Source organism: Columba livia, chromosome 3 (genome assembly GCF_036013475.1).
Source record: "Columba livia isolate bColLiv1 breed racing homer chromosome 3, bColLiv1.pat.W.v2, whole genome shotgun sequence".
In the NCBI taxonomy this organism is placed as follows: domain Eukaryota; kingdom Metazoa; phylum Chordata; class Aves; order Columbiformes; family Columbidae; genus Columba; species Columba livia.
The window spans coordinates 110,463,023-110,490,756 of NC_088604.1; the positions used below are offsets into that span (position 1 = coordinate 110,463,023).

General features: G+C 40.6%; 1 protein-coding gene across 10 annotated transcripts in view; it reads right to left on the reverse strand.

Moving 5' to 3' along the window:
- TTBK1 (tau tubulin kinase 1) overlaps window positions 1–27,734 on the reverse strand; it is a 134,783-nt gene that overhangs the window by 96,514 nt on the left and 10,535 nt on the right. For 8 of the 10 annotated variants that reach the window (XM_065059044.1, XM_065059039.1, XM_065059040.1 and 5 more), the window contains 2 exons: window positions 8,332–8,490; window positions 750–897 (listed from right to left, as the gene is read on the reverse strand). In XM_065059044.1, the coding sequence (XP_064915116.1) occupies window positions 750–897; window positions 8,332–8,439 (256 nt within the window). In that variant the 5' untranslated portion in view covers window positions 8,440–8,490. Of the gene's footprint in view, window positions 1–579; window positions 655–749; window positions 898–8,331; window positions 8,491–27,734 lie in introns of those variants that run through there. The other 2 variants (XM_065059045.1, XM_065059047.1) reach the window with 2 other exon arrangements.

Sequence of the window (27,734 nt, forward strand, 5' to 3'; positions counted from 1 at the left end):
GGCCTGGATGGTTCAATAACAAATCTCCATCTAACAGAAACCCCTCCACAGTTTCCCAATCCATTTGAAACCTGCTTACAAGCTTTGCCAGGTTCAGCTGCAGAAATTGATGGTCCCAGGGCTGACTTCTACACCCAAACCAATAAAAAGCTGTGTTAGTGAATACTAAGAATAGGCCTATCATTTAAATTAATACAATTCAAAACCACCACTCTCAAAACTAAAAGACCTAAAATCACTTCACACTTTACCTGCAGGACAGTCAGCTACACTAAAAATTAACTAATTGCCAGTTTCCCTATACTTCATGTTATCCACTTTTTGCACTCACCTACTAGTCCGTCAATGATTTTACTTGGAGACTGTCATGCTTACAGTACTATTGTCACGAATATCATTCCAGTCCTCTAGGAGGAAATCAGCTAACTTCATTTCTTAGTTGGCATTGTTTGCTCTGTTCCTTATTATCTCATCAGTACCACTAGACTGCACAGACCAGTGTACCAATAGTTCAGTTTACATTTCCTCATTGTTCTTAGAACCCGGTGTACAAAAATAGTCCTTGTAATTGGAACTCACTTGAGCAGGATGCTTTGCAGAATGTAATAACTTGCAAGCTGAATGACTTAATGTAACATCACATATAGATGGCAGCTGAAGAGAAAATTACAAAAACAATTGCAACTTCAGATTCTAATTCTTAACAGGCACAGTGACCTTTAGCACTTTCAAAGAGCTTTCTGCCTTACCTTGCAGCTTTTTCAGGACAGCCACTTCCATCTTGAGAACTTGCTTGGGCTGCTGGGCTGATTCCACCTTCAAGGCCACATTCTCCCGGGTCAGCAGATCCATCGCCTCATAGATCTCCCCAAAGCCACCACCACCAATCTTCTTCAACTAGGAAAGTAGAAAGAGGTTTGGTACAATGTACAAGAGAGACAACATCAAATTCACTCTCACAGAGCCAGGCACTAGCTTCTTTCCTACACAGAGAGAACAAACTCAGTGTCCAATGTGTGCTCCGCCTGAATCCCTTCACTGCACAGTTAGGCAAAAGTCCAGCTACCCACTTAACTGTGCTATGTATAAATTTCTCTGCTGTAACAACAAAGAACAAGCCTTGCAAGTGATGGCATGTTATACATTTAAAAGCAAATGATAACACCTATTACCTCAGCAATGTTCTTGCCAAAATTCAAGGAAAGAACCTTTAAGGAGATAGTAGAACCATTATCCAGACCATGGTAGATAAAAACTGGAATTCACTCTCAACAAACACATCTCTGCAGTAAAACACACACACGGCAGTTGGAACTACAGTCTTCAAGCAGTAAATTAAATGATGTTTTAATTTCATTCACAGGATTTTAAATAGAGAACAAAACATCCACTGGAATATTTTACAACATGCTTGGACCTGCTCTGGTAGTGAGGTTACTTCATGGTCACATTTCAGAGAACTACCAAGTGCATTACCTAATGACAGTTACGTACAAGCAACAAGTACAGCTCCATTGTTCCTCTTTCTCCCTTTGTTTTTTTTCTTTTTAATTTTAAAGCGCACCAAATGATGTTTTTTGTGTCTCTGAGCAAAATTAAAGACAGTTTCACAATAGAAGGATATCACTACTTGGAAATAAAAACTATTTCAACTGACATAAGCTCGTCTAAGTTTCAGAATATCTGATATGCACCTACTAAAGACAGATCATCTGCCTGTTCTAGAGTAGCCACCCACTCAAGAAAGTAAGCTGTGATCCTCTGCCTTTCCTGGAAGGTGATTCCTTCATTCTCCTTCTGCTGTGACTTGACAGCATATGCATATGCAGTTATACATCTGCACGTATAAGACAGATTCCTAACATGTTGCAAGTGTCAATGTCTATGCCAGGAAAATTCTTTTACATTTGCTTCCCTTAGGTATATTTAAAACATACTATGTTCCCCAGGAACAAATTCAGGCTTACTGCAGAGGTAGATCATGGCTCCTTTGATCTACTTAGCACTTGTTCATTGAAGGCCTCAGTGGGAAACAAGCAAAAGTCAACAGCAATAAATATAACACGATATAGCTGAGATGAAGAAGAAACATAGGCCACCCAAACATCTTGCAGGGTTTCAAATTCAAGAAATGGATCTGGGGAGAAATATTGCTGAGACAGCACAGTCGCACACAATGATCTTTTTCCATTCACTGGTCTTAACAGGGACAGTTCTGAATCTGTAGGAATGTCTAGTCGTGTACAATGCACAACCTTGATCACCTTGCTTCTAGAGGTTCTCACTGAATTAGGAGTGGTTCATTTTAGGATCAATAGAATGATCAGGAGCCTGGAAAAACTAAGAACAGACTAGGACTACCTCAGAAAAGGCAAAAGAACATGTGCAGGTTCAGGAAGAAAGGTACAGGTGTTGAGACTGCTCACCTGTGAAAACAGACAAACTGGAGGACCCATATAAGTCGATAGAGCAACAAATGCAAGATGACATGAGATCAAGATCAGCACTTCTGCAGAATCAGAAACCTGACTTTATACAGACATTCCAGCCAACAGATGCGCCTCACTGTCTAAGAGCCCTCAATATGCCTCTACTTCCTCGCATCCTTTCTCATCTTCTTATGAAAATTATTCCCTGGTATACTTTTCCCAGCACATCAGATGGTCCTATTCATCATCACCAGCACCGCCATCCTCCTTTCTTTTTCAGCAACACCCAGAAGCCATCAGCGACCATTTAATTTTCTTTTTTGCAGAGCAAGTTGTTATCTTGCAGCTCAAGGTCAGGGGCTTTCCACACAGGCATTTCCTCATTGCTTGGGTGCTCTGTTGGAGTTCACTGTCTGAAGTGAACTCAGCACAGCCTCTGCTGAACACAAAGGAGAGATGGGCATATACCACTAAGAAATTAAACAAATAATGAAACTGTTAAACACAAAATCAAGAAAGAGAAGGGAATATCTAATGAGAATCACCTAAGTGGTAATCATGAGTCACCATCCCATGCTAAGCTTCACTGCTCTGTGAATATTCTCACCCTGTTTCCTATGTTCCACCAGTCCATTTGCTGTGAAGACTGGGATACAGGCTGACAACACGAGCAGGCTTCATTCTACCTAAATGCATGAGACTATGTGTGAACTGGGTGTCCAGATTTCCATTATGACTTGTAGAGTCAGGCAAACAAGTCATTTGATCAAATGCAGGTATCTATTTGGACTTGCACACAGACAAACAAAATTTGTCAAGCTGCATCTCAGACATTATTTCAGTCCTTTCAGCACCCCACCAACAGTCACATGACCATACAGCTTATTGTAGTGCTTCTTTCATATTCTAAGAGGCTTCATGCCACATTAGGCCCTTGGAGCAAACTGTTACTGAAAAAACACTCTACTTCACCCCTCAGTGTGGCAGTCTCCAGCTCAGAGGTTTCAGGAAATCTGCAAATTGGACTGTCCCTCAGGACTAGCGACACAAATCAGCCATGTCCTGATGGGGAAATCTACTCCCAAAAGCCCTCCCTGGATATATCAGTAGTTACACGGGATAGAAATGGCACCTTTTAAAGACTCCTTTAGATATCCTGAAATATTTTGTATTTATCCTGAAAAGATTCCTGTATCACAATCCTCCAGAGCCAGTTAAAACAAAACGAAACAACACAACACACAGCCTTCCCACTAAGCAGAAATCAGTACTCACGGAGGGACAGTTCAAAAAAACCAAGGCAACGCCACCCACCCCCAACAAAAATAGCCATTTAATCTTTTATTCAGCAAGTTTATATGACACTGCTGCTCCAAACAAAGTCTGCCTTCCAAGGATATTACATAAAGACCAGATCTGCCCAGGAAAATGCTCCAGGACCAATGCACTAGTGGTTCTGTCTCAATATCAGTGGCAAGGTCAGGAACACGAAAATGTGCTCTGAACCCAGAGTGAAGGACCAAACCAAGAGCCATCAGCCTATGGTGAACTCAGCCAGGGTCAATGCTGTCACCCACAGGCTTCAAATGTTGACAAAGTCAAATGGTGATTACGGTGACCACCTTTATCTGCTTTAGGTAAGTCAGCAACTCCTGCAGCCCAACTCAATGGGCTACTTGATCCAGAAATAGCTAGCAGGCCTCATCTGACTTAACAATAGGTGAGGAAAAGTAGACCTACGTTCACCAAACTCTGAGAGTCCACTCAGCTTGCTTAGGAGGACTGGAGTTACACTCATCTGAAGGGAAAACTAACTTTTATAAAACAGGCATGAACTGAGAAACCAATCAAGGAGAAGTCAACCAGCCACATTCTAAAGCATCTAAAGACCCACCAAAGCCCACTTAAAGCAATTCTGCACAGCATGAGACTAAAACAGGCCCCAGGAGTCACAAAGCACTGTTCTTGTTTAAAGTTCCCTCTTTAACCATAAATGGCCTTTGTGATGAAGACAAAGTGAAAGTCCACAAAAGTTTATGGGGCTTCCAGCAAGGTTTCCAAAATAAACAGGAGAATGGCATGTGTAACCAAAACTTAAGTTCAAGAACCTCAGAAACCTGGAAGAAACCAAAGCATGGATTGCATATACAAGAGTCACCACTTGTATTCAAGGCTCAGTGCAGGAGCTGCCAACTCTGTCTTGCTAATAAGTCTGATTTCTTAATCCCCATAGAAAGGATTTAGCTTAAATAAAGAGATATATCTATTAAGCCTTAACATCTATACCTAGTTCAAAGCAAGTACAAGTTATGTTTGACTCCCCTGGACAAAGCAGTTCACATCACTTAGAGCACGTATGGATCAAGTCACCCTCTGGGATCTCAGCAAAAATCACATGGTTCCAGTACTGGTCCAGATTTCATCCAGTCAAAGCATCAAAAATATCTGCAAGTAAAGAGTGATGATTCAAAAGAATACTTCAAGTCCGAAAGTTTTGGTAAAAAGCATAAGCACTCCCTGTCTACACCTTTCTCCAAAAAATAACAAAAATACCATTGTTGTCAGGTAACCAAACTTTACTGACTTGAAGTGACAGGGAAATGAACTACAAACAGGCTACAAACTACAAACAGAGAACTAACATCTTCATTTGTCAAAACTTTGTCAGTCAGCATATAGGAGGAGAGGAGGAAAGGACTTCAAGGAATACATTACACTGATCTAAAATTAGAAATTGGCTGAATACTGGAAGTATGCCAGCACAAAGAACTACAAGGTTCAAGAAGATGCTCAGCCACAGACAGTCATGATAGGAGGACAAATTACACTAAAAACCTTCTGGCAGCTGAACCCCAGCAGCACATAAATATGCCACACACCTGCTTGAGCAAGGTCCATCACTCACAGAAAAAGCTTTGGACTGTCCAGCTTGCATGCTATGGGTTAGATTCAGAAAGGTCTATGATAAAGAAAAAAATGCTACTGTTGATCTTAGAGCTGTCTGCTCACTTTAAGGTACAATCTCTTTTTCATCTCTCATGTGATTCTATGCTATCCATTTCCTTGAGCCAACAGAAGTATTTTTATGTTTTTTCTAGATTATTTTGAGCCACACACAGCTCGCAATTCTGACTGGTCCCACACCAACATCAAGCAAAACAAGGGGACAGCAGAGAAGGCCTGCCTAAGGAAAGTGTACTTTTGGAGGGGGAAAAATGACCACTTAGTGAAGGCTCACAACACACAACTCAGCTAGCACAAGGCCAAATTCCCAGCTCTACTCAGAGCTAGGAATTAGAATTTCTCATTGCTATTTATGCCCTTTAGCACGTAATGTAATTTCTCAGAGCCTTCAAGTGGGGTAATGACCTCACCTCATATTGTAGACTACTGTGAGTTAACATTATAAAAGGCTATTTCTCTAGTTAGAGGTAGTTGTTGTTGACAATATAGCTGCACATTTCTATATTTTCTAAGGCAGATTTAGTGGGTAGAGCTTCTAGCAGTCCCCAGTCAGATTTAAGCAACAATGAAATCACTGAATCCCACATTTAGTGCCTCTACCAAATTTAAAATTTGTTTGAAATGTTCCTCTATGAGCATAACTGAGCATATTTTAAACTTTATTTGGAGTTTTGGGGAATTTCAAGAATTCTGCTGTTTCCAAGAACAAAGTTACTTTGTTTAGACTGTGTTAAAAATACTCCCATCATTCACAGAAGTTTTAGCACTCCTGTCTATGAAGGAGAAACTCAAAGTTTGATAAACAGTAGGAATGGTACAAACTGAAGCTAGGTAAAGGAGAATGGAAAAGAATGAGTATTTGCAACCATGCACCTGAAGTAACAGGTTAGCATCAGGAAGCCATCTCAATTCAGCTTTGCAAAGAGCATGTGCCAGCCTGATGAAATTGTAGGCTCTAAGGAAATTTCCTTTTGTGTAGGGATGGTCAGATAAAAACTGCAAGCAGTATTTTCTGAGAAGTCCACAGGCACAAAGCATGTTTAAAGTCCTGTATGTCAGTTAACCTGCAAATGTATAATGCTGCCAAAACAAGTATAAGTGCTCTAGCACACCTCTGAAAGAGTACAGCAAGACTTTCCTTCAGCTGTGCCAGAAAACTTTGGGAGTAGGACAGGATTTGTCTCCTTTTTGCTATCTAATCACAGAGAAAACTGAGATTCTCCATCTGCTATCAGGAAGTCTGCACAACGAAGAGCAGTTTGAATTGCTCAATTATAAATAGGCTGTTCAGGGATAGGCCAGACAGAAAAGTGAAGGCTGTGGAGAAAGCAGGAGCAAAGTGCAAGGATGACCAGAGGCAGGCAATGAGAGAGTAACAAGAACAAGACCAACGTGGAACTGACAGGAGCAACAAAGAGATATAGGCTCAAGGCAAGTCTAATATGTCATCTGAAGTGGACTGTTGAAAAAAACCTATCCACAGCCTGGAGTCCTGAGTCTATTTCTCAGCTCTTCACAGCCCACAGCAAAACTCATGAGGCAGCTGTACCATAGCTAGTTAGCACAGAGAAACGATTTAGTGCTACTACTAGAAATAACTTATAGTTCAAACTAGCAAGGCTTCTGCTGTGAGTTTAATGATTCACACACTACTGGTAAAGAAAGTTTAAAAATGGACACAGTGTTAGACATGGGATTTTTTTTTTTTCAGCTTTTTAAAAGCAAAGCATTTAAAGCCAGAAAACAAAGTGTCTTAGAAAACACGTATAGAATTTCAAGAAGTAGAAAGGTACATGATGTTTTCATGTGTTATATTCAAGTTTCTTTAACTGATGTGATAATATAATGCTACTTTCCTCACCATGCCAGAGACCTCACTTTATGGCTAAAGAGAAAAGCCTTACATGTAAGAGAACTTGTATCCTTTGAACAAATCTGGTGTCAATGAAACACATGTCTGGAGGATGAGATTCTCCCCCTGTCTCTACCACAGCATTCTTGCATGATTATGGTCAAGATGCTGAATTGTCTGCTCACAGGCCATCACTAATTGCATGCTCATCTGTTGTGTGCCTAAGGCAAGCCAGGTCCAGTCTATAGAAGTGATGACCATGCCTAGATGCCCATAATGTCTAGCAGAGTTGTGCTTTAGTCATAAATATTAAGCAGTCTTCAGCTAATAGTTCTCTCTTGTATCACCTGGTAAAAGCATGAACAAATATATATATGCGAACAAACATATTATTGATATATATATACACAAATATAGATATATGTATATCTGACACAGATACTACAGAAATACGAAACATAAGGAGCTGAGTTTAAATGGCAAACTCATGCCATGAATTTAAATGGATAGTGAGATCTGCAGCCACACAACGAATACATAAAAGATGCAATGGCTACTAACTCCGTGTAGCCCATCCAGCATGCACAACAGAGACAGCTGCATCACAAAGAATTTAAACTCTGAACATGTAATGATATAATTTTTAAAAGTATCTTAATAAATTTACACAGAAGTTGTACCAACAAGCTAATTATGGAATTTCTGACTTTTGAAGTAGCTGACATTCCAACCTTAAACATTTGCTTTTACATTATTTCATTGTAATGCAATTCATTGGCACAGCTGTAGTATTCTTTGCCACAGTAACTTGAAATACGAGTTTCTTACTCAAAGACGACTCAGCCTGCTGCAACAGTTCAATCCTACCTAAAAATCCTGGGCATGTTTAGTCTTCTAAAAATACCAAGCAGTCTAAAAAACACTAGAGCAATATTAACCATCTTCTTGCAGTATCTTACTAACGTCAAACCATACCACTCCACTGTTGGCTGCTGGAGCCCGGGATTAAACAGACAAGTTTTTATCCTACTACAGCAGGAGATCTGTTTGGGCCATCAAAGGAAGCACAAAGCCAGAGCTACTCACCACTTTCCAGCGATCTTTGACCACATAATTGGCCGGAAGAATGTCGACCTGTTCCCCTCCTCCACTCATGTTTGTTTCGTCCTTGATGACTGCTGCTAGGCACTGCATTTGCCAGCCAGAGGGTATTTTAGTAGCTCCCAATTTAAATGAGCCATTTATCTAGGGAAAAAAAGGGGTGGGGGGAAGGAATGACAAAATTAGCACAGGTCACAGCAGAAGTACATGCTACATTTCCACAGCTTTTGCTTATGACAAAATCAGAACCAGTCTCTGAGGAAAGAAGACAAACTCACCTTGCAAACACCTGAGCTCACTCCATGCATAAAACTTGGCAAACACAACCATGCTTCACGTTAGCAGCACAGACTAAAAGGGTAACAGTCACCAGCTACACCATGCAAGAGTCCAGTGCTCCTGGGCCTGAGAGCCAACCAGTCAAAATGATTCTAATGCCAAATGCTGCAAGAGCTGTTATTGTTATTGTGCAAAAATGTCTTTCTTTAACAAAGACACTGCTACATAGGCAGTTTTTATGGCTTTCTTTGGATGACATCCAATACAAATCAGAAAGTTTTGCCAGGTACTGCATTCAATAAGCCTAAAAGCATCTGAAAAGGGAAGAAGGGCCTTTACAGAGCCAGGATTACAGATACTATCACTGTGATGAACAGCTAAGCAAAGAAGATGGGGATGGTTAGAAACGGCTCCAGCCATGTACAAATTAGTCATCCTCATAGCATACACGCAGTGCTAAACATGAGCAAATTAAAATACAGAGAGAAATCTTGTTCCTATGGTGTTTGCACTCTACATCATGCTCTTTTTTCCTGGTTTTATAGAGAGTTCCAGATAGCCTATGCTGAAATTAATTTTGGTTTGAAGTTTTTTGGTTATAGTTCTTCTACAAAAATGACTTTCAGATGCACAGTAATTCCACTTCCCTGGAAGAAAACTAATTGAAACAGTACTAATGAAAGATCATCCTAATGCATTTTGTCTCTTCCTGTTAAGATGGTTTTCTGGCTTTATAAGTAGGCCAGATCTTTTATTAAGCTTTCTTGGCAGCTCTATCATTCTCCCCCCAAAATGGGAAATATTTTCCTTCCTAAAAATGAGTGTTACTGTAGCACTCTGACTGCAGATTTAAATAAGATTAACAACATAAATACCAAATTTGAAAAAAAAAATATTAGAGCTGTTCATTCAACCATCACACTTCTTCAGGCCCAAAAAAAGTCACCAGTTATGAGCTCAAGTAAAGAGCTCATTCCCTAGCAATAAAAGAATAGGAAGTGACCTGTATGTAGTTTGTACAAGGAAGCAGCAGACAGAAGTATGTCAAAAGTGCAAGACATAGAGGATGGTCAAACAAAACATGAACAAAAAATCTCAAAGAGATCTTCACAAAATGTTTCATTCCAGATGTAGAAGATTACTATATGGAAAAAAAATGAGCAGCAGACTAATGCAGTAAGAGGGATGCTGAGAAATGTTCATACAATCCAACATCTGCTAAAGTGCTATCAAAATGAGATAAAAGAAATAAGAACAAACTGAATATTAAAGAAATTCAGAAGAAGGGTGCTGCAAAATACTTCAAATTCTCATAGAAAGAGTCCTGCATCTGTATGGATTAGCAGCCTTTTCAGTCACCAGGTACTGTAGTAAGAAACTGGAAAGCTCTCCAAGGAGAAAGTACATGCTGTGTTTGGCAGCTTGTTGTGCAAGTCTAACACCATTCCAGGCTCCTTTATGCTCACCAGAACATCGGAATGGACCATCCTCCAGCTACCAGAGAGCTCTGCACACGCTGTGCACACAGCCTCACTGCACATCACCACAGGCTGCACAGGATAATGAATTCCCACAAAATCTCTTCTAAGGCTGGCTTTTCTTCTGTTATTTAAAGAAAAGTCATCTAACGATAGACTGTTCCAAACCTTCAAAATTCCAAAAATATTAAAAACCCCACTTTGACACACATGTACGGAGGCAAGTATCCCCTCCCTACTATTGAAGATCTCTTGGCATCACCTGAGGAGGACAAGTGTAGCACGATGCAGGCTCTGGATCGTAGGGGATACAAAGGCAGCTAGAGATCCAGGACATCGGGTAGTAGCAGCAACAAAGACATAGAGAGAGAAGCTTAGGAGTTTTCTAGAAACAGTGAGCCATGCACTATTTTTCACTTTGAAGCAAAACACCTACAAAGTATGGTACATGATGTACGTAGCGATGCATGCGCACAATAAGATTTCAGTCTAGTGACTAGTGGTGGAAAGTAATCCCAAGAATAATTTTAGAGGAGAGACAGAGCACAAAAGGCTATGAGCACTCAAATCTAGGCAAGGTAGAACAGCTTTTCCTGGTGTACTATTCTATTTTCCTTTATCAATGTTATAATACATGTGTACAAAGATATTTAAAGATATTTAAAGGAGTCACATAAATGTTCACTGGCTTTGAAACAGAACAAAATCCTCCTGCGCACTACCAAGAATACCAGCCATTTGGCAATACAGAATTACAGAACCAAGTTTACAGATATACTGCGGTATAGCCAGAGTGATGCAGCCAAACCAAAAGTTAGTTTAATTACAGCCTGTTGTGGGGGACTACAGTGGGTCAACAGACTTATTCTGTGGTAACTAGTTGTAAGAGACTTCTTAGCAAATTCACTGTGCTAGTTTTTGAGGTAATGGGAGAGAATGAAAGAAAGGCTGTCTTTCAAGACCAATGGAATGCCAAATTTGGAACAAAGTTTTACCATATGAATTCTTGTATTTGACAGAGAGCCCTATACCCTTACCTGGGTCAAGATTTCTTAAATAAATTATAAGCTCAAATAACGTTTTCTGATAATTCTGTTCAGTTGCATGTCCTACAAGAAGCTGCTTGGATGGTGCAGATCTGCTTGCTGCAAGTGAGAAATCTCCAAGGAAATTTCAAATGCTGTATTTCCACTCATATTAACAGCCAGTGTTTCGATAAAGCAAACACTACACTGATAGAACTGAAACAGGACTTCGATCCAGTAAGGGAAAACAATATCCAACAAATATGACAACCAAAATGGACTTAGAGACTTTGATGAATAAATTTATTACAACCTTACAGGCTGATTGCATTCTATCAGACTTGCAGATTTGTCTGTTTATAGCTATAACACAGAAACAACCTGTGGCTATTGTGGGACAGTATGATAAGATTGCTAACAGACTGATATACTGATTGTTACTCTGATCAAGAAGTGCAGGGAATTAATTTAAGTCTTAATAGGCCATGATCCTTTTGTCATATGTGTACAATTTTGAAATTTAATTTTGATTTTTTTTATTTGCTCTCTATGTCCTTGTAAATTGCACTAGCCGATTTTCTTAACAGCACAGCTTTTGGCATGCATTAATGTAAATTGCTGCAGAACCTGCAAGTCTTTAACATCAGGTCGCAGACCATACTTGTATCTGGTCTGATCCTACATACTTGCACAGTTATTGTTGGTGGTTCTGGGAAGTCTCATAAAGCTGTAGTGGTCTGGCGTGAAGATAACAACTGGCATCATTCTGTAAAAAATTATTGAAGGTTGAACCCAACTAGCAGAACTTGGCGCAGCTTTACGTTACTTAGAGCTTTTTAAGGAGGAACCTCTAAATTTGATTTGTGATTCTGAGTACGTAGTCAAGGTCCAACGCACGTATCTGATTCTGAACTGTATTTTTTTTTTTAAACAAAAAGGGGGCAGAAGTAGGGAAAACACCACAAGAACAATTGTCAAAATCATTGTATGTGATGAATCACTTATATCTACGTGGTGCAGCCCAAATTTGCCCTGTGATGAAACACTTTGCAAGTATGACGCAAAAACATGCTAAATCAGAAAGAACCTACATTAGTTATGGTCAAATCACTTCTTAATGGTCAATGGAAAGGGCCACATCAATTGATAACCTGGGGGAGAGGCTACGCTTGTGTCTTCACAGGTCAAAGGCCGCAATGGTTGCTGGCACGAAATGTGAAACCTGCCTTATCTTCCCGACAATGACTGCTGCAGCTGCTGCATTTTGGATGCCTGCACAAAGATTAACATGTAGATTACTTTAGCCAACATGACTGACCAGGACTCTATATGCCTAGCTATGGCATCTCCGGAAAACCCATTCCACACATGCTTGGCTGGCATCCCCCTTGATGACTACAGCAGCATCACATAATTGTTTCAAAAGAGTGGTCGGTGCAGAGGCATTGCAATGAACTGTAATAATACCAACATGGCACTTTGGATTAATTGCCTCCCGGAAGCAGATATTGAACCACAGGAACTGGAATTACTGGCATCTATGCCCATGGATGCTTGTATCCAGCTGGTTTGTGAAAAGTGTCAGAACAATACACAAGAACATAAATGGACAAAACTGCAAAATGTTAATGCTACCCTTGGTGACTACAGAAATGAAACTCGATGGTGTAATGCCTCGCAGAAGAATCCAAGGGGTGTCGTTGCTAATTTGGGACAGCGACCCCAAAACCTCCTGCATGGTGTATTCTTGATCTGTGGAGATAGAGCCTGGCCAAGAATTCCTTCTAATGCTGTTGGAGGACCTTGTATTTTGGGACGATTAACTCTCTTAACGCCCGATGTATCTATGATAATAGATCACAGAAGAGCAACACAGGAAAAACGCTTTTTGAATGCATATAAGTCAAAATGTGATGATAATGTAGATCTTTGGGGATTGGGATTAGAGGTTTTAGGATCTCTTGTACCTGGTGTTGGCACAGCTAAAGCTTTAAATACTTTAGAAAATTTAGTATGCTGGCTAGTTACGCAAACTAACAGAACTTCTAAGGCTTCAAGTGGACTTTTGTTAGATGTAGATTCTGTAAGACATGCTACACTGCAGAACAGAGCCGCAATAAACTTTTTGTTACTAGCAAAAGAACATGGGTGTGAAGATTTTGATGGGATTCGTTAAATAAATTGCTTAGTGGTTGGGGGCTTTCAGGATGGTTGTTATCAGTACTGAAAATGGGACTGATTGTCTTGATGATAGCTGTGGTTGTGTTACTAATGTTGCCATGCATGATTTCTCTGCTGCAAAGGGGCCTGCAGGGGACAATGAAGGCCCGTGGATTCCCTGATGGAGGGCATGGGAACAGAAATTAGCATTGAAGATATTAAGGCCTACCCGTGAGAAAGATGGGAGTAATGGAGTATCAGGAGATTATTTAAATGATGCTTTTATCTCACACATTATTGTAATTCCTTCTAAATCAAAAAAATAGAGTGTAACTATTGTTTGACTCACACCAAAGCTTGCAGCCAGCTGTCTGATATTGCTGAATGTGCTAATGTAGCTAGAGAAGGGAGGTGGCAAAGGATGGTCATTGGGGAAGCAGTAAGACACTACCGTCTGTTACCCAACACATAGCAGAGAGCATAATTTCTGCACGTTGAATGTTAAGTAGTGTTAAGCAGAACTGGAGGAGAGATGGAAGGATTATATCACATATCACTCTCTATCTCCAGTAAAACTGTTCCTGATTCAAAGGATGACCAACTATATAAACTCTGACATACTTGCATCACTTTTAGCTTTAGACCAACTTTCAGTTTTAGACCATAGATTTTAAAGATACATAATTTTGAAGATAGTGACTGAGGAGACAAGTACTTTCAGATTTTCTTTTCCTGTAGGAAATGGAGAGGATGTCAATAAACTATTGCACCCCTCTCCCATGAAGACAGGCAAGAGAGTTAAGCGATCCTATGATACTGTATTATGTTGGTGCAAAAGTAATTGCAGTTTTTGCATTGTTGAAATTTGTCATTCAATGTTGAAATACATTCTTAAATAAATGTGGTCATGTTAGACACCATTTCAATGTGCTTTTTTCGCTTTATGTTTTTTAAATGTTATTTATTACTTGCTGTTATATTTATTTTCGACTACGGAAATCATGTTAGACAAAAATCAAATTCAAGCCATTTTCTTATTCAAGTTCAAAATGGTTTGTAAAGCAGTGGAGACAACTCACAACATCAACAATGCATTTGGCCCAGGAACTGCTAACAAACATACAGTGCAGTGGTGGTTCAAGAAGTTTCACAAAGGAGATGAGAGCCTTGAAGATGAGGAGCATAGTGGCCAGCCACTGGAAGTTGACAATGACCAATTGAGAGCAATCATCAAAGCTGATCCTCTTACAGCTAGATGAGACGTTGCTGAAGAACTCAACGTTGACCATTCTATGGTCATTCGGCATTTGAAGCAAATTGGAAAGGTGAAAAAGCTCAATAAGTGGGTGCCTCATGAGCTGACCAAAAATAGAAAAAAATCATCATTTTGAAGTGTTGTCCTCTTTTATTCTGCACAACAGCAATTAACCATTTCTTGTTTGCATTGTGACATGCGACAAAAAGTGGATTGTATACGACAACTGGTGACGACCAGCTCAGTGCTTGAACCAAGACGAACCTCCAAAGCACTTCCAAAAGCCAAACTTGCACCAATAAAAGGTCATGGTCAATGTTTGGTGCTCTGCTGACAGTCTGATCCACTACAGTTTTCTGAATCCCAGCAAAGCCCTTACATCTGAGAAGCATGCTCAGCAAATCGATACAATGCACTGAAAACCGCAATGCCTGCAGCCAGCACTGGTCAACAGAAAAGGCCTAATTCTTCTACATGGCAACGCCCAACCACACGTAGCACAACCAATGCTTCAAAAGTTGAATGAATTGGGCTACGAAGTTTTGCCTCATCTGCTATATTCACCTGACCTCTCACAAACTGACTAACACTTCTTCAAGCATCTTGACGTTTTGCAGGGAAAACGCGTCCAGAACCAGCAGGATGCAGACAATGCTTTCCAAGAGTTTGTCAAATCCCAAAGCATGGATTTTGATGCTACAGGAATAAACAAACTTATTTCTATTTGGTAAAAATGTGTTGATTACAATGGTTCCTATTTTGATTAATAAAAGATGTGTTTGAGCCTAGTTACAATGATTTAAAATTCACGGTCCGAAACTGCAATTACTTTTGCACCAACATAATAAACCAGGCTTCCTAGAAATAGCAAGTGAAGCAGAAGCAAAAGCAGCTGTGAGAAAGGAACAGTGACAACAGGACAAAATCCCATCTCTTGGCCAACCTCAGCATTGTGGGGGACTACAGTGGGACCATGGATTCCCTGATGGAGGGCATGGGAACAGAAATTAGCCTTGAAGATGTTGAGGCCTACCCGTGAGAAACATGGGAGTAATGGAGTATGAGGAGATGTTAGGGATGTACCCATGAGCGAGAAGGGAGTAAAAGAGTAACATTGATGATAGCAAAATTAGCCAATGAGATGTTACCGCTGTAACTTGTAACCAATAGTGAAGAGACACATGAATTGTGTCTCTTGTGTGCAACACTACATGAAGTGTGAAAGCAGCTCTCACAAACTCTTCCAGCCCATACTGGAAAATCTTTATAGTTTGAAAAATTTAGTCTTGGCTTTAAAAAAAAAGAAATATAAAAAGCCAAACTTAAGCAGGCTAATAAGCCCCACTATATATTCTGACACACTGCTCTGCTAGCTGTTCCTTCTACATGGCATCAAGATAGTTCCAGTCAATAGCACTTGTGCGTAAATGGTCTCCTTATTTTTGAGGCTGCTTACAAAAATCTGATGCACTATAGGAACCATTATTTAGCCAATAAGAAAACAAAGATCTGGGAGAGAAGCATGACTGGGATAGGCAACATTAACAAACTTAGAAGGAAAGTCTGCAATAATTTCATTGTAAGGTCTGATGTTGCAGTCAGTGTGGCAGAGTCTTACATCAAATACATCTGCTTTGTTCACATGTGTGTTCATCAGGAGACAAACTAGACCAAGCAGAAGTAACTTCATAGAAGTTGTTAAACTGAAGAAATCTTCGCTGCAGATGCTAAAAGCTTACATAGATTCAAACAGTGACTTGACAAATTCACTAAAAAGAATAATAACAAAAAATCAATTAAACAGTTACATAAAAATATTCCACCTTTAGCCTAGGAAGCTTTCAATTCACAAATCACTTAAGGTGGCTGGAGTAGTCTGTGGAGTCGTTTTATATGCTTTCCCTGCTTATTCTCTACCCTAGATACCCACTCTTGGCCAACTTAAGATGGGATACTGGCCCAGATGGACCTGTGATATGACTCAGTATAGCCAGACTTGTGTTTTTATCAGTTTCTTTCAGAGGAATAGTGTATATATTTTGTTTCCTTTAACACTTCAAGGAGGCCAGAGACCAAAAAATAATGAATCAATCAAAAAGTCTCAATTGCCTATCTTACAATATTCTCTTTCATGGAAGCAACACTTTAAACAGCTTTACTGAAAAAATTATTTTCTAATTTTACAGGATCATAGCACTCTTATAATAAATATGGAGCACTCCCTGTGGAAATTCCTAATGTACATATGAGATCTTTCCAATGTTAGCTTACTTCAGTCTCAATATACTGTGTTAGCAGTGCTCAAAATACAAACTCAAACAAACATCAAGTTGAAAACTCATCAGACACCGGGTGGTTATTAAACAGCAGAACAAAGCTACGGAGGTCTGTCTCTCATCATCTTACTAAAGATCCTAGATAATCATAAATGTCTTAATCTCACTGTGAAGGAATTGCAATATCTCACTTTATTTCAGGATACATCCAATGTAGCGTATGACCATCTTTGCTTGATCAAATTCCCCACCATGAACATAGGATCCACCTTTAAAAGCAGAGCCCAATGGTGGTTTAGAAAGCTGATGCAAACTACAGCCTTTTAGATTAAACAAAGCTGGACATCTGTAAAACCAAAAGAAGTAATCCCAGTAAACTGCAGGCTAGAAATCAAATCAATCTCATCAAATCAGTCTCCTTGTCCAATACTTGCATGGGAGGAACAAACGAACAAAAGCTGTAAATAGAATTTAAGCATAACTTGGCTGTTCCCAACATGAACTTTACTGGCATCAAGCTAAAATGAAACAGATTGGGGGGAGAATAAGAGGACAATATAACAAGTAGGATTAAGAGTGCTTAGAAGAATGAAAGAAAAACAGTGGAGTTTCCAAGTGCAACTGAGCAACAGAACTGGGGCTTGGTGAATGGCAGCATTAACTGCACACAGCCAGCATCCCTCATCGTTTTACCAACATCATCTGCTTCCAATACACAATACCAATTATAAAAATGAAATCCCTCACATTAAAACAAACAAAAAATACCGTAAATCTTTCTATAAATAAGTTATACCATGCACTAGCATTTTGTTGTTAGGGTAGAAGTGCATATGACAGTATGGGAAACGTTGATTTTAAAAAATACAGTGCACTGGACTAACAGCCCCTCAGCCCTGGAATACACCATATGTCCTGCTGAACTTGAAACAGGAATTAAAAACAAGTCATACACTATGGGGGTAGGTCTGACACCAGGAGCCTGAAAGGTTGTTGTTTCTTGAACACATCTATCTTCCTTCACTGCCTGCCTCTGCTGTAGCAAACCCTGCTTAGAGAGCAGGCTCAGCTCCTAGCAGCTGTGGCTTAAAGTCTCCTCTGTGATATATTCTCACAGGCATGCAAGGGCATCAGCCTTAGAAATTCTGGATTCGCTATTCATAGCATCTCATTTCTGTAAAAAACAAAACATCTAAAGGTGATGTTGCAAGATACTGGGACTGTTTTTCACCTTTGAAAGGTTTGTGACCATTAAGCAGTGATGTATTTATCACTGGGAAAATAACAACAACAACAGCAGCTGCAATCAAGACAGAGAGGTCCAGATTCTCTACTAACATGAAGCTGCACTGAACAAACATACATAAATATATTAAATATGACAACAGATGCACCTTGACAGCATTCTTATGGCTACCTGGTTGTGCAGCTAACTGAATGTATTATTGCCTGCACAGTGACTTACAAGTAACAGCACATGAGCCAAGCAAAACAAAACAAACCCCCAAACACATAACTTCATACTGCCAGAGACTGTGCCCACAAACATCACAGAGCAGTCAGACACACCAATGATTTCTGAGCCAAAACCACCTATCTACAGGGAGAATCAGTCCAGTTAACTATAACAACAAATCATTAAGAATGCACACCAGATAAGCATGCCTGCACTACTGGCAGTTTATGTGATCCTAATCCTCTCCAACTACATCTCAGCAGCAAAGCTAAAAACATGCGGAGCATGAGAATTTGAGAGGAATCATAGAATGTCCTGAGTTGGAAGGACCCACAAGGATCATCGAGTCCAACTCCTGTCCCTGCACAGGACAACCCCACAGTTCACACCATGTGTCTGAGGGTGTTGTCCATTCTCTTCCTGAACACTGTCAGGCTTGGGGCCATGACACCTCCTTGGGGTCCCTGTTCCAGTGCTCCACCACCTTCTGGCTGAAGAACCTTTTCCTAATGTCCAATCTAAACCTCCCCTGGCACATCTTCCTGCCATTCCCTTGGGTTCTGTCATTGGTCACAAGAGAGATCAGCATCTGCCCTTCCTCCTCTACTTGTGAGGAAGCTGTAGCCACTATGAGTTCTCCCCTTAGTCTCCTCTCCTCCAGGCTGAACAAACCAAGTGACTTTAGCTTCCCCTTCAAACCCTTCACCCATTTCATAGCCCTCTTCTGGACACTCTCCAGTAGCTTAATATATTTTTTATCCTGTGGCGCCCAGAACTGCACACAGGGCTACAGGTGAGGCCGTACCAGTGCAGAGCAGAGCGGGACAATCACCTCCCTCGCCTGGCTGGCAATGCTGTGCTTGATGCACCCAGGACATGGTTGGCCCTTTTGGCTGCTAGGGCACACTGTTGGCTCATGTTAAACTTGCCGTCAACCAGAACCCTCAGATCCCTCTCAGCAGAGCTGCTTTCCAGCATCTCATCCCCCAGTCTGCATGTACAGACAGGGTTGTCATGTCCCAGGTGCAAAATCCAGCACTTGCCGTTGTTAAACTTCATGCAGTTGGTGATTGCCCAGTTCTCCAGTTTGTTCAGAACCCTCTGCAGGGCGTCTCTGCCCTCGAGAGTTTCAACAGTTCCTCCCTGTTTTGTGTCATTGGCAAACTTACTAAGTATTCCCTTAAGTCTGTGTCCGAGTCATTTATGAAGACACTGACGAGTACTGGCCCAAAGATGGATCCCTGCGGAACTCCACTAGTGACTGGTCACCAGCCCAACACAACCCCATCTACTAGAACCCTTTGAGCCTAGCCTGTCAGCCAGTTGCTCACCCACTGCATTGTGTGTTTACCCAGCTGTGTGCTGGACATCTTGTCCAGGAGGATACTGTGAGAGACGGTATCAAAAGCTTTACTGAAATCCAAAAAGATCACATCGACGGGCTTCTCTTGGTCAGCTAGGTGGGTAGCCTTGTCGTAGAAAGACATTCCGTTTGTTAAGCAGGACTTTCTCCTTGTGCTGGCTGGGACCAATGACTGCGTTGTCATTCAGATGTTTTTCAATAACTCCCAGAACAATCTTCTTCAGGATTTTGCCAGGCACAGGAGTGATGCTGACAGGCCTGTAGCTGCCAGGGTAATTCCTGTTGCCCCTCTTGTAGACTGGAACAACGTTTGCCAGCTTCCAGTCAACTGGGACCTCTCCAGATTCCCAGGAGCGTTGAAAAATCACAAGGAGAGGTCTCGCTATGATGTCAGCCACCTCTTTAAGCACCCTTGGATGAATTCCATCAGGCCCAATTGACTTGTAGGGATCTAGCTGGAGTAGCAAATCCCATACAAGTTCTGGATTGATTGAGAGTTTATTGTTCTCGCAGCCATGGTTCTCTAACCCAGGGTTACGGGGGTCCCCAAGTCCATCTTCGGTGGTGAAGATTGAGGTGAAGAAAGCATTAAACATCTTGGCTTTGTCTGTGTCCCTGTCAATAGGGTGACCATGCTCATCAAGTAATGGGCCAATGTTATTTCTAGTTTGCCTTTTCCGTTAACATATTTTAAAAAGCCTTTTAAAAATTGTCCTTCACAGTACTGGCTGTTTTCATTTCTAATCGAGCTTTGGCAGTGCTAATTTTCTCGCTATAGTGGCGAGCAGCATCTTGTAGTCCTCCCACGATGCCTGACCTTGCTTCCACTGACCATGTAATTTCTTTTCTCACTGTATTTCAAGAAGATCCCTGCTCAACCAAGCTGGCTTTTCACCTTGCCTGCTAGATCTTTGGCATTTTGGAATTACCTGGTCCTGTGCTTTTAGGGCGTGGTACTTAAAAAGTGGCCAACACTGATGGACCCCAGCACCCTCAAAAGCTTCTTCCCAGGAAATCTTATTAAGTAGTTCTCTGAGTAACCTGTAGTATGCTCTCCTCATACCTAGAGTTGAGGTCTTGGTGTCAGTTTTCCTCCCATTAGCATAGATTTTGAACCTGACTGATTCATGTTCACAGTGTCCAAGAAAGCAACCCGTCACCACTGTTCCCATGAAGACCCTCTCTGTTAGTGAGCATCAAATCTAGGAAGGCACCTTTTCTGTTCCCTTAGTATCTGTACCAAGAAGTTATCATCCAGATGCTTTAGGAATCTTCTGAAAAGTCTGTTACCTTCTTCCAGAGGGCCCATTACCTTCCATCAACCTCCCTTAAAGGGTTGCTACGATTTTTGAATCAAGCAGAAAATGAAATCTAACACTAGGAAATCCCTCTAATATCATAACCAGCCTAACCTCTAGTAATTTAAAAGGGAAACATCATGGTCTGCTTACAAAAAAACATTTAACTGCAGCTCAAGTAGATCTACCTGTGGATGGGTTTCTGTTAGATGGAGATTTGTTATTGAACTAGCCAGGCTCAAAGGAATTTCAAGGCCACCTTGGAAAGCTGAAAACAGGACCTGCCATGGGAGAGAGGTATTTCTACAATAACAAGGCCTCAACATGATGTAAATCAACAGACCTATCAGCAGTGAGACTCCAGCACACGGACAGCTCGTGAACATAGATGATATCCAATTAGTGAATGCATGATTGGAATGTGGACACATGATCAAAGAATAGTTGCATATATAAGGAGGCTTGTTTCTGTAATAAACGGCTCTAGCGTGATTCACGTTGAATCGGAGTGCAGAGTCCTTTATTCATTCCAACAAATCGTGACCCCAACGTGATATTCTGAAGGCGGCTCACTGCAATCAGGGAAAAGCCTGGAGCAGCCCAGCCAGAGGCGGATCAGCTGGACTGAGAACTGGCCAGAGGCATATGGACGTTCCGCAGGCAAATTTGTCGAAGAAATCACCGGAAAAGGTGAGCGGCTGGGGCAGGAGGACGGAAGAGTGAAGCTCCTCCTGATATTCTCTGTATGAGAGGACTTAAATATGAAGAAAGTAACATACGTAGACTGTTAGTCGGGTGTAGAACTAACGGCTACCCCGCAGAAACCGAAAACGCTTTTAAACTTGAACTTTGGGACGATATAGGGCAGAAGTTCTGGGATAAGGTTAGCAACAGAGATAAAGAAGCTAAATCATTAGCAACTACATGGAAGCTTATAATTACTACCTTAAAAGATCTTAAGGCTGAACGGTCTGCTGCTGCTGGAATATTTGTAGCATTGCAGCCTGATAAGAATCCTGAAAGACGCTGTGAAGTTTAGCTGGTTCATGTCTTTGATACCCGCCCTACTCCATCCCCTGCTATGCCTTCGGCACCACCGATGGTTCAGCAGTCCGGAGCGGGGGAAGGAAAAATGCCGAGGGGGTGTCCTCCTACACTATTACCCAACCCTGATGAGAACAGCAAGTCCAAAGGATTGGAATCAGACAACTTGCCCAAAGAACCTGTGAAACCTAAGAATGTTAAAGTCATAAACAAGTCCTCTTACCAATTTGTAACTGCCTTTACCATCTTTTAACTCTCCAACTTCCAAGAGAGAGCAGAAGGAGTCGCCAGATAAGAACTGGGCAAAAGAACTCTGTGAAAGATTAGATCAGCTAATAGCGAGTGAATCCAGCAGTTGGCAATGCGGTCATGCTGATCATGACGGGAAAGGGGACTCAGGTTATACAAATAATTATGATGCTAGAAAATACTGGCGAGAATGTGCACTGTTCCAAACCCCCCTGCTACTAATGATTCTCCAACACCATTCAAGTCCATGTTATCTGATGACTCGGATGAGGATGGGGGTTTGCAGCATTTTTTTGAAAAGTTAAAAGAAAAAGGAGTATGTGTACGTGTTGCCCCAAGATCAGATAAAAACCATTAGACTCAAGCAAAATTAGACCTATACAATGTAACAGCTATAGATCATTTAGGATGAAATTATGGGGATCTGTTGAAAGGGGCAGGTATCCCCCACCTCTCGGAACAGACACTAATTGACACATCACAATTACAGATGCTATTAGTTTCTGAAATCCTGAGGCAGTCTGCAGATCTCACATATCAAGCTATGATAAAGGTACCTGAAACCAACAAAGCAGCCAAATTATCTACAATTATTAATCAGGGTCCCAATGAGAATTACATGCAATTTATTGACCATCTTCTAGAGGCCATCAATAAGCAGGTTGAAAACTTAGAAGCTAAGGAAGCACTGGTGTTGAAATTAGCAGTAGAGAATGCTAATGTTTGCTATCAAGGTGTTATCTGTGAGTTTTACAGTACACATTACGTGCTCCTGTGTATTGTCTCTCTGAAAATCAAGCAGCTTGTCAGGAATGTGAATTGATTGCTTTACTAGTTATTTTTAAGTGCACCGTAAAACCTTCTCCCCATTTTTCCCACTCACGTTGCAAGCAGCCCTGTGCTTCCCCCCCTCCCACCCTCTTCTCAAGGTTTTTGGATACAAGATGGGGTCAGGAATGATTGTTTTCAGTCGTGTTCATAAGAAATTAGTATTAAGAGGTGGTTTAGAATATAGGAAAGCACTTGGAAATATGAGGAAGGAAGATCTTGTGAAATATTGTAATTAATGGTGGCTGCTGTATAAGTTAAATGATTGGGAAAAGTGTCTGGAGAATAGAATCTTGAAGCATAACACCTTGTTGCAATTAATGTCGGTTTTAATGTGAGAAGAGTAGGACAAAATAAATCTCTACAAGAGATCATTAAACAATTTCAGACAGCTTTACAGGCGGAACGGTTTGAACTTCAACAAGCTGAGAGAGAGTTAACTGATAACACACAGGTCAGAAAACTTGCTGAAGTATGCAATATGCTTTGTGGGTATCTGTTTAAGTATGTTACAGTTTTAGTAGGTCTTTGTTACATGGTACGATGAGTTCACAGACTGTTAAATCATGAGAATCCATTGACTTGAAATGTGCGTTTTGTGATAATACAGAAGACCATGAGTAATTTATTTCTTTACTGCATTAATGTGGTGGTAAAATTTTTGTGTGTAGTAGCTGTTATTTTTCTTTCTAGCATGCTAGCTTTGTTCCAGACTTATGCAACTCTGTGATAGGCTGTGTCTCATCTCGGTGTTCTGAATTTGGCTCTTTTGTATGCACAATAGGTAAAGAATCCTGGTTTGGGGATAACAGTTGCAACACACCAGATGAGACGCTAAAAAAAGCCTTGCACAGTCCAGCTTGCTGCAGCGGCGGGGGGGCTGGTGCTGATGGGGCTCCAGCACGCACTGACCTGTTTTGTCAGGGAGACCCAGCGGTGCCTCCACCTGGCTGAGCAGTGGCAGAAGGTGCAATACAAAAATTGAGATATTGTCTTGAATTAGTGTAACTGTGATCCATCTGCATATTTGAACTTGGTGTTTGGTTTTCATATCTGAGCTCAGTATTTTAATTTGTATATTTATATTTGGTACCAAAAGAATTTTGCTTGGGGAGATAATTACAAAATGGGAACCGGTTCCACTACTAAAAGGCCACCTCAGAAAGCTGAAAACAGGACCTGCTGTGGGAGGGAGGCATTTCTACAATAACAGGGCCTCAACAGGACGTAAATCAACAGACCTATCAGCAGTGAGACTCCAGCGCATGGACAGCTCGTGAACATAGATGATATCCAATTAGTGAATGCATGATTGGAGCATGGACACGTGATCAAAGAATAGTTGCATATATATGTAATAAATGGTTCTAGCGTGATTCACATTGAATCAGAGTGCAGAGTCCTTTATTCATTCCAACATCTACCTGCAAAGTCAGTATAGATCCCTACTTGCAAAGCTTGAGTAGTCTGCTGGTAGGCAAAACAAACATATCTGAATAAAAGTAAGAACTAAGCAGTGGCTATATTTATGTTATCAGACTCAATCTACACCTGACACCACCAGAAACACCACACAGAGGTATGTTTTCACTACCTGATCCTGGACCAGTTTGTTTAATTGATCCTTTGGTACTGCAAAGTGTCCCTCTTAGGCAAGTCCTCTCTCTTCTTGTTGCTTTTGTGGGTAGCATGTTATTCATCCTCCTTCAAACATGGCCATTCCAAGTTGCTTTTCACAGCTGTTCAACAGTACCTTTCTTGAGTGCTTATTCTTGGAGAACAGTATTTTACCTTGAATAACCACCTCAGCCATACAGCAAACTGGTAACATCCATTGCTCAATGGTCTTGTATACAACCTATTATGTTTAGGTTCTTAAAAGGCCCACAGCCTGAGATTGTAAACCTCCATTCCAAGGAAAACGGTGCTCATCTTACCCATTCAAATAATTTTATGATAGATGCAATCACCATAATTATCAAGGATTAAATAAACTTGTCAAAAAAAACATTTAGAGGTTGGAAACATAACAGTAAGTTCCTGATCAGAGATTTGGTATTTTGATTCAAATTCTGGAAGATGGGGTATTTTGCAGGGAGAAATCACATATTTATAGATTTGCCACATAGACTTCATGTTGCCAAGTGCTTTAGTAAAAATTAGCATTAGTAGTGCAACTGCCACTTGCTGCAATAATACATCATATCAAACTAAATTAGACTAAGTGGGACAAAATTTTTGCAGTTTTCAAGCCCACTGTTGATCACAGCAGAGATTCTGTTTGTAATTACACAGAAGAGATTTCTTGGGACTGACAAAAATGCTTTATCATGCCAATTGTTAGTCACTTATATCATCCATCTACAGCCCAGTCCTTCTGTAACCATTTTTTCCATTTTTGTAAAGAACTTTCCCCCCCTAGTTGGACCATGCCCAGGGGAGCATGTTCAACCTTCCTCAGCACTCTACAAATCTACAGTTTCATTCTCTGATCTGCAGCCTCATCATTTTTTAGTTTGCAGACAGCTGATGACTTGCCTGAAGATTATGTCCTCGTGGCTGACCCACTTTTTCTTCCACCCTTGGGAAATCCCAGTGCATTCTCAACCATATCCAATGGTTCCCTGAGCTTTTCTTCTCAAAGACAAAAGTCCCCAGCGGTGTAAAACTTGGTTTTAGACTGGAAGCTCAAACTTCATTTTTATTTGAAAGATCTACAGTTCTAGAGGAACATGTTTCCTTTGTAGTTAATAGCTAAATCTAATATTAACAAAGAAAACAATAATATAAATTAAGATAATGTCTGTAGACTGCATCTGTTTCTCTCCATGCCTGAACATCCTAGAAAGATATATGAAAACTCTTGTATATGCAAGCACAGGATGTTTAATTTCTTTCTGCACCGCTATGTGAGCCAGTTTCCAGGGAGAAATGGTGCTACTAAGATTATGGAAGTGTTTTACAAGCTGGTCTGGACTGCCTCTATATAAGCCATTTTCACGTGTGTCATTGATGACATCTAATCCACAACGGTCTGTACCTGCTTGCAATCTCCCAGCTCATGAAAATAATTTCTCATCTATACGTGTTCCTATCTGTTGAGTTAAGCAGTTCTATGACTTAGGCATGTGTCTTCTCATTCTGCTATCAGATCTTACACTGTTGTGCTTGACAGAAAAATCCCTTGAATATTATTCTCAGGGAAAATAAATAAATAAATAAATAAATAAATAAATAAATAAATAAATAAATAAAAATGTGTTCCTCAGGGTAGATACATTGTAATAAACCATATTTGTACTTGCATCCTTAATTTGCCAGTGCTATGCCAGGTAACTATTACAGAACACAGATGGTCAGAAATTGTTTCTATAAAAAAGCATCATAAACCTTATGTGATATTTGAATAAAAAAATAATTTTAATTCTATTAATAGCCGTAATAAAGTAATAGAAACTAAACTTTGTATCTGAGCTGGCCAAAGCTCTTAATTTTTCAAACTGATCTCAATCTGAAGTGGGTAATTGTGGATTCTGTGCTCAGCTTGCCAGAGTAAGCTGGCTACTGGTGAATGCTTCTAATACTACTCCACAGACAGCACAATTACTGGTTCAAGTCCAGCCTAAGATGTTTGGAGGGGGCAAAAAAATTGATATAATTTCATCACAATCAGAAACACAGGTCACAAGGTTAAAGGAAATCTGCTTTGCAAAAAAAGCTACAATCACACCAAGGATATCAGCTTCTGAGCTGCCATCAAACTTGAAAATAGGCTGTAGAGACCCACAGGATCAAACAGCCTTGAATCCTAGAACCCAAATGCCTAGAACCCCAAACACAAATGCCTCCTGCCATTTCCCCCACATCAACTGTCACAAAAGTGAAAAAGTACCTGACTACCTGCCCTTCGCATTTGCACATTTTTTACCTTTTCTTCTTTTTCCTGTTAGCTCAATGGACAAAGCCCTTTAAGCCTCACCTCTGCTTGATAAGCAACTGCTCCGGATTCTTTCTAGACATGAAGAACAGCAGAAAGAAGAAGTTCACCTTCCACAAAATGCTTCTTAATACAACCAAACTCATGCTCAGACATCTATGAATAAGTCATGCAGGTCATATATATAGAGCACAGCATTGCTGCAGAGAGAAACAGAAAAAAAGAGAGGCAACTCTGTCCTTGCCTACAACTGGGGAGAGACAGTGAAGGCTGGTAAATGCCTAGCACCCACACTTCATGGTCACTAAAAAAGCTGGAGCTGAAAGAAGTCTGAAAGATGCCTTCCAGCCATCTGGAAACTAAACTCTTTAAAATGCATGTATCTCATCCAAAAAGCACACTGAAAAGCAAATTAATGTAGTGTAGAAGTATCTCCCTAACATGAAAATATAAGAAACTGAAGGGCTCCCCCATTCTAGCTCATCTTGCTAAAAGCTGAACCCTGACAACTGCAAATGAGTTTTTCATGGAAGATTTCCTTAAAGACAGGACCTAGAACAAAGCAGATGCTCTTTTCTGATCAAGGCTTGGCACCTTTTAAAAGACACGCTTTAGCTAGTGCAAGCTTTACTAAAACCAAAACCAACAGTAAAAAACAAAACAAAAAATGTCATTTTTGGCTGCTTAATCACTCATGAATGGAAGTTGAGAATCAACGGAAGCACTGCTACACCATATTT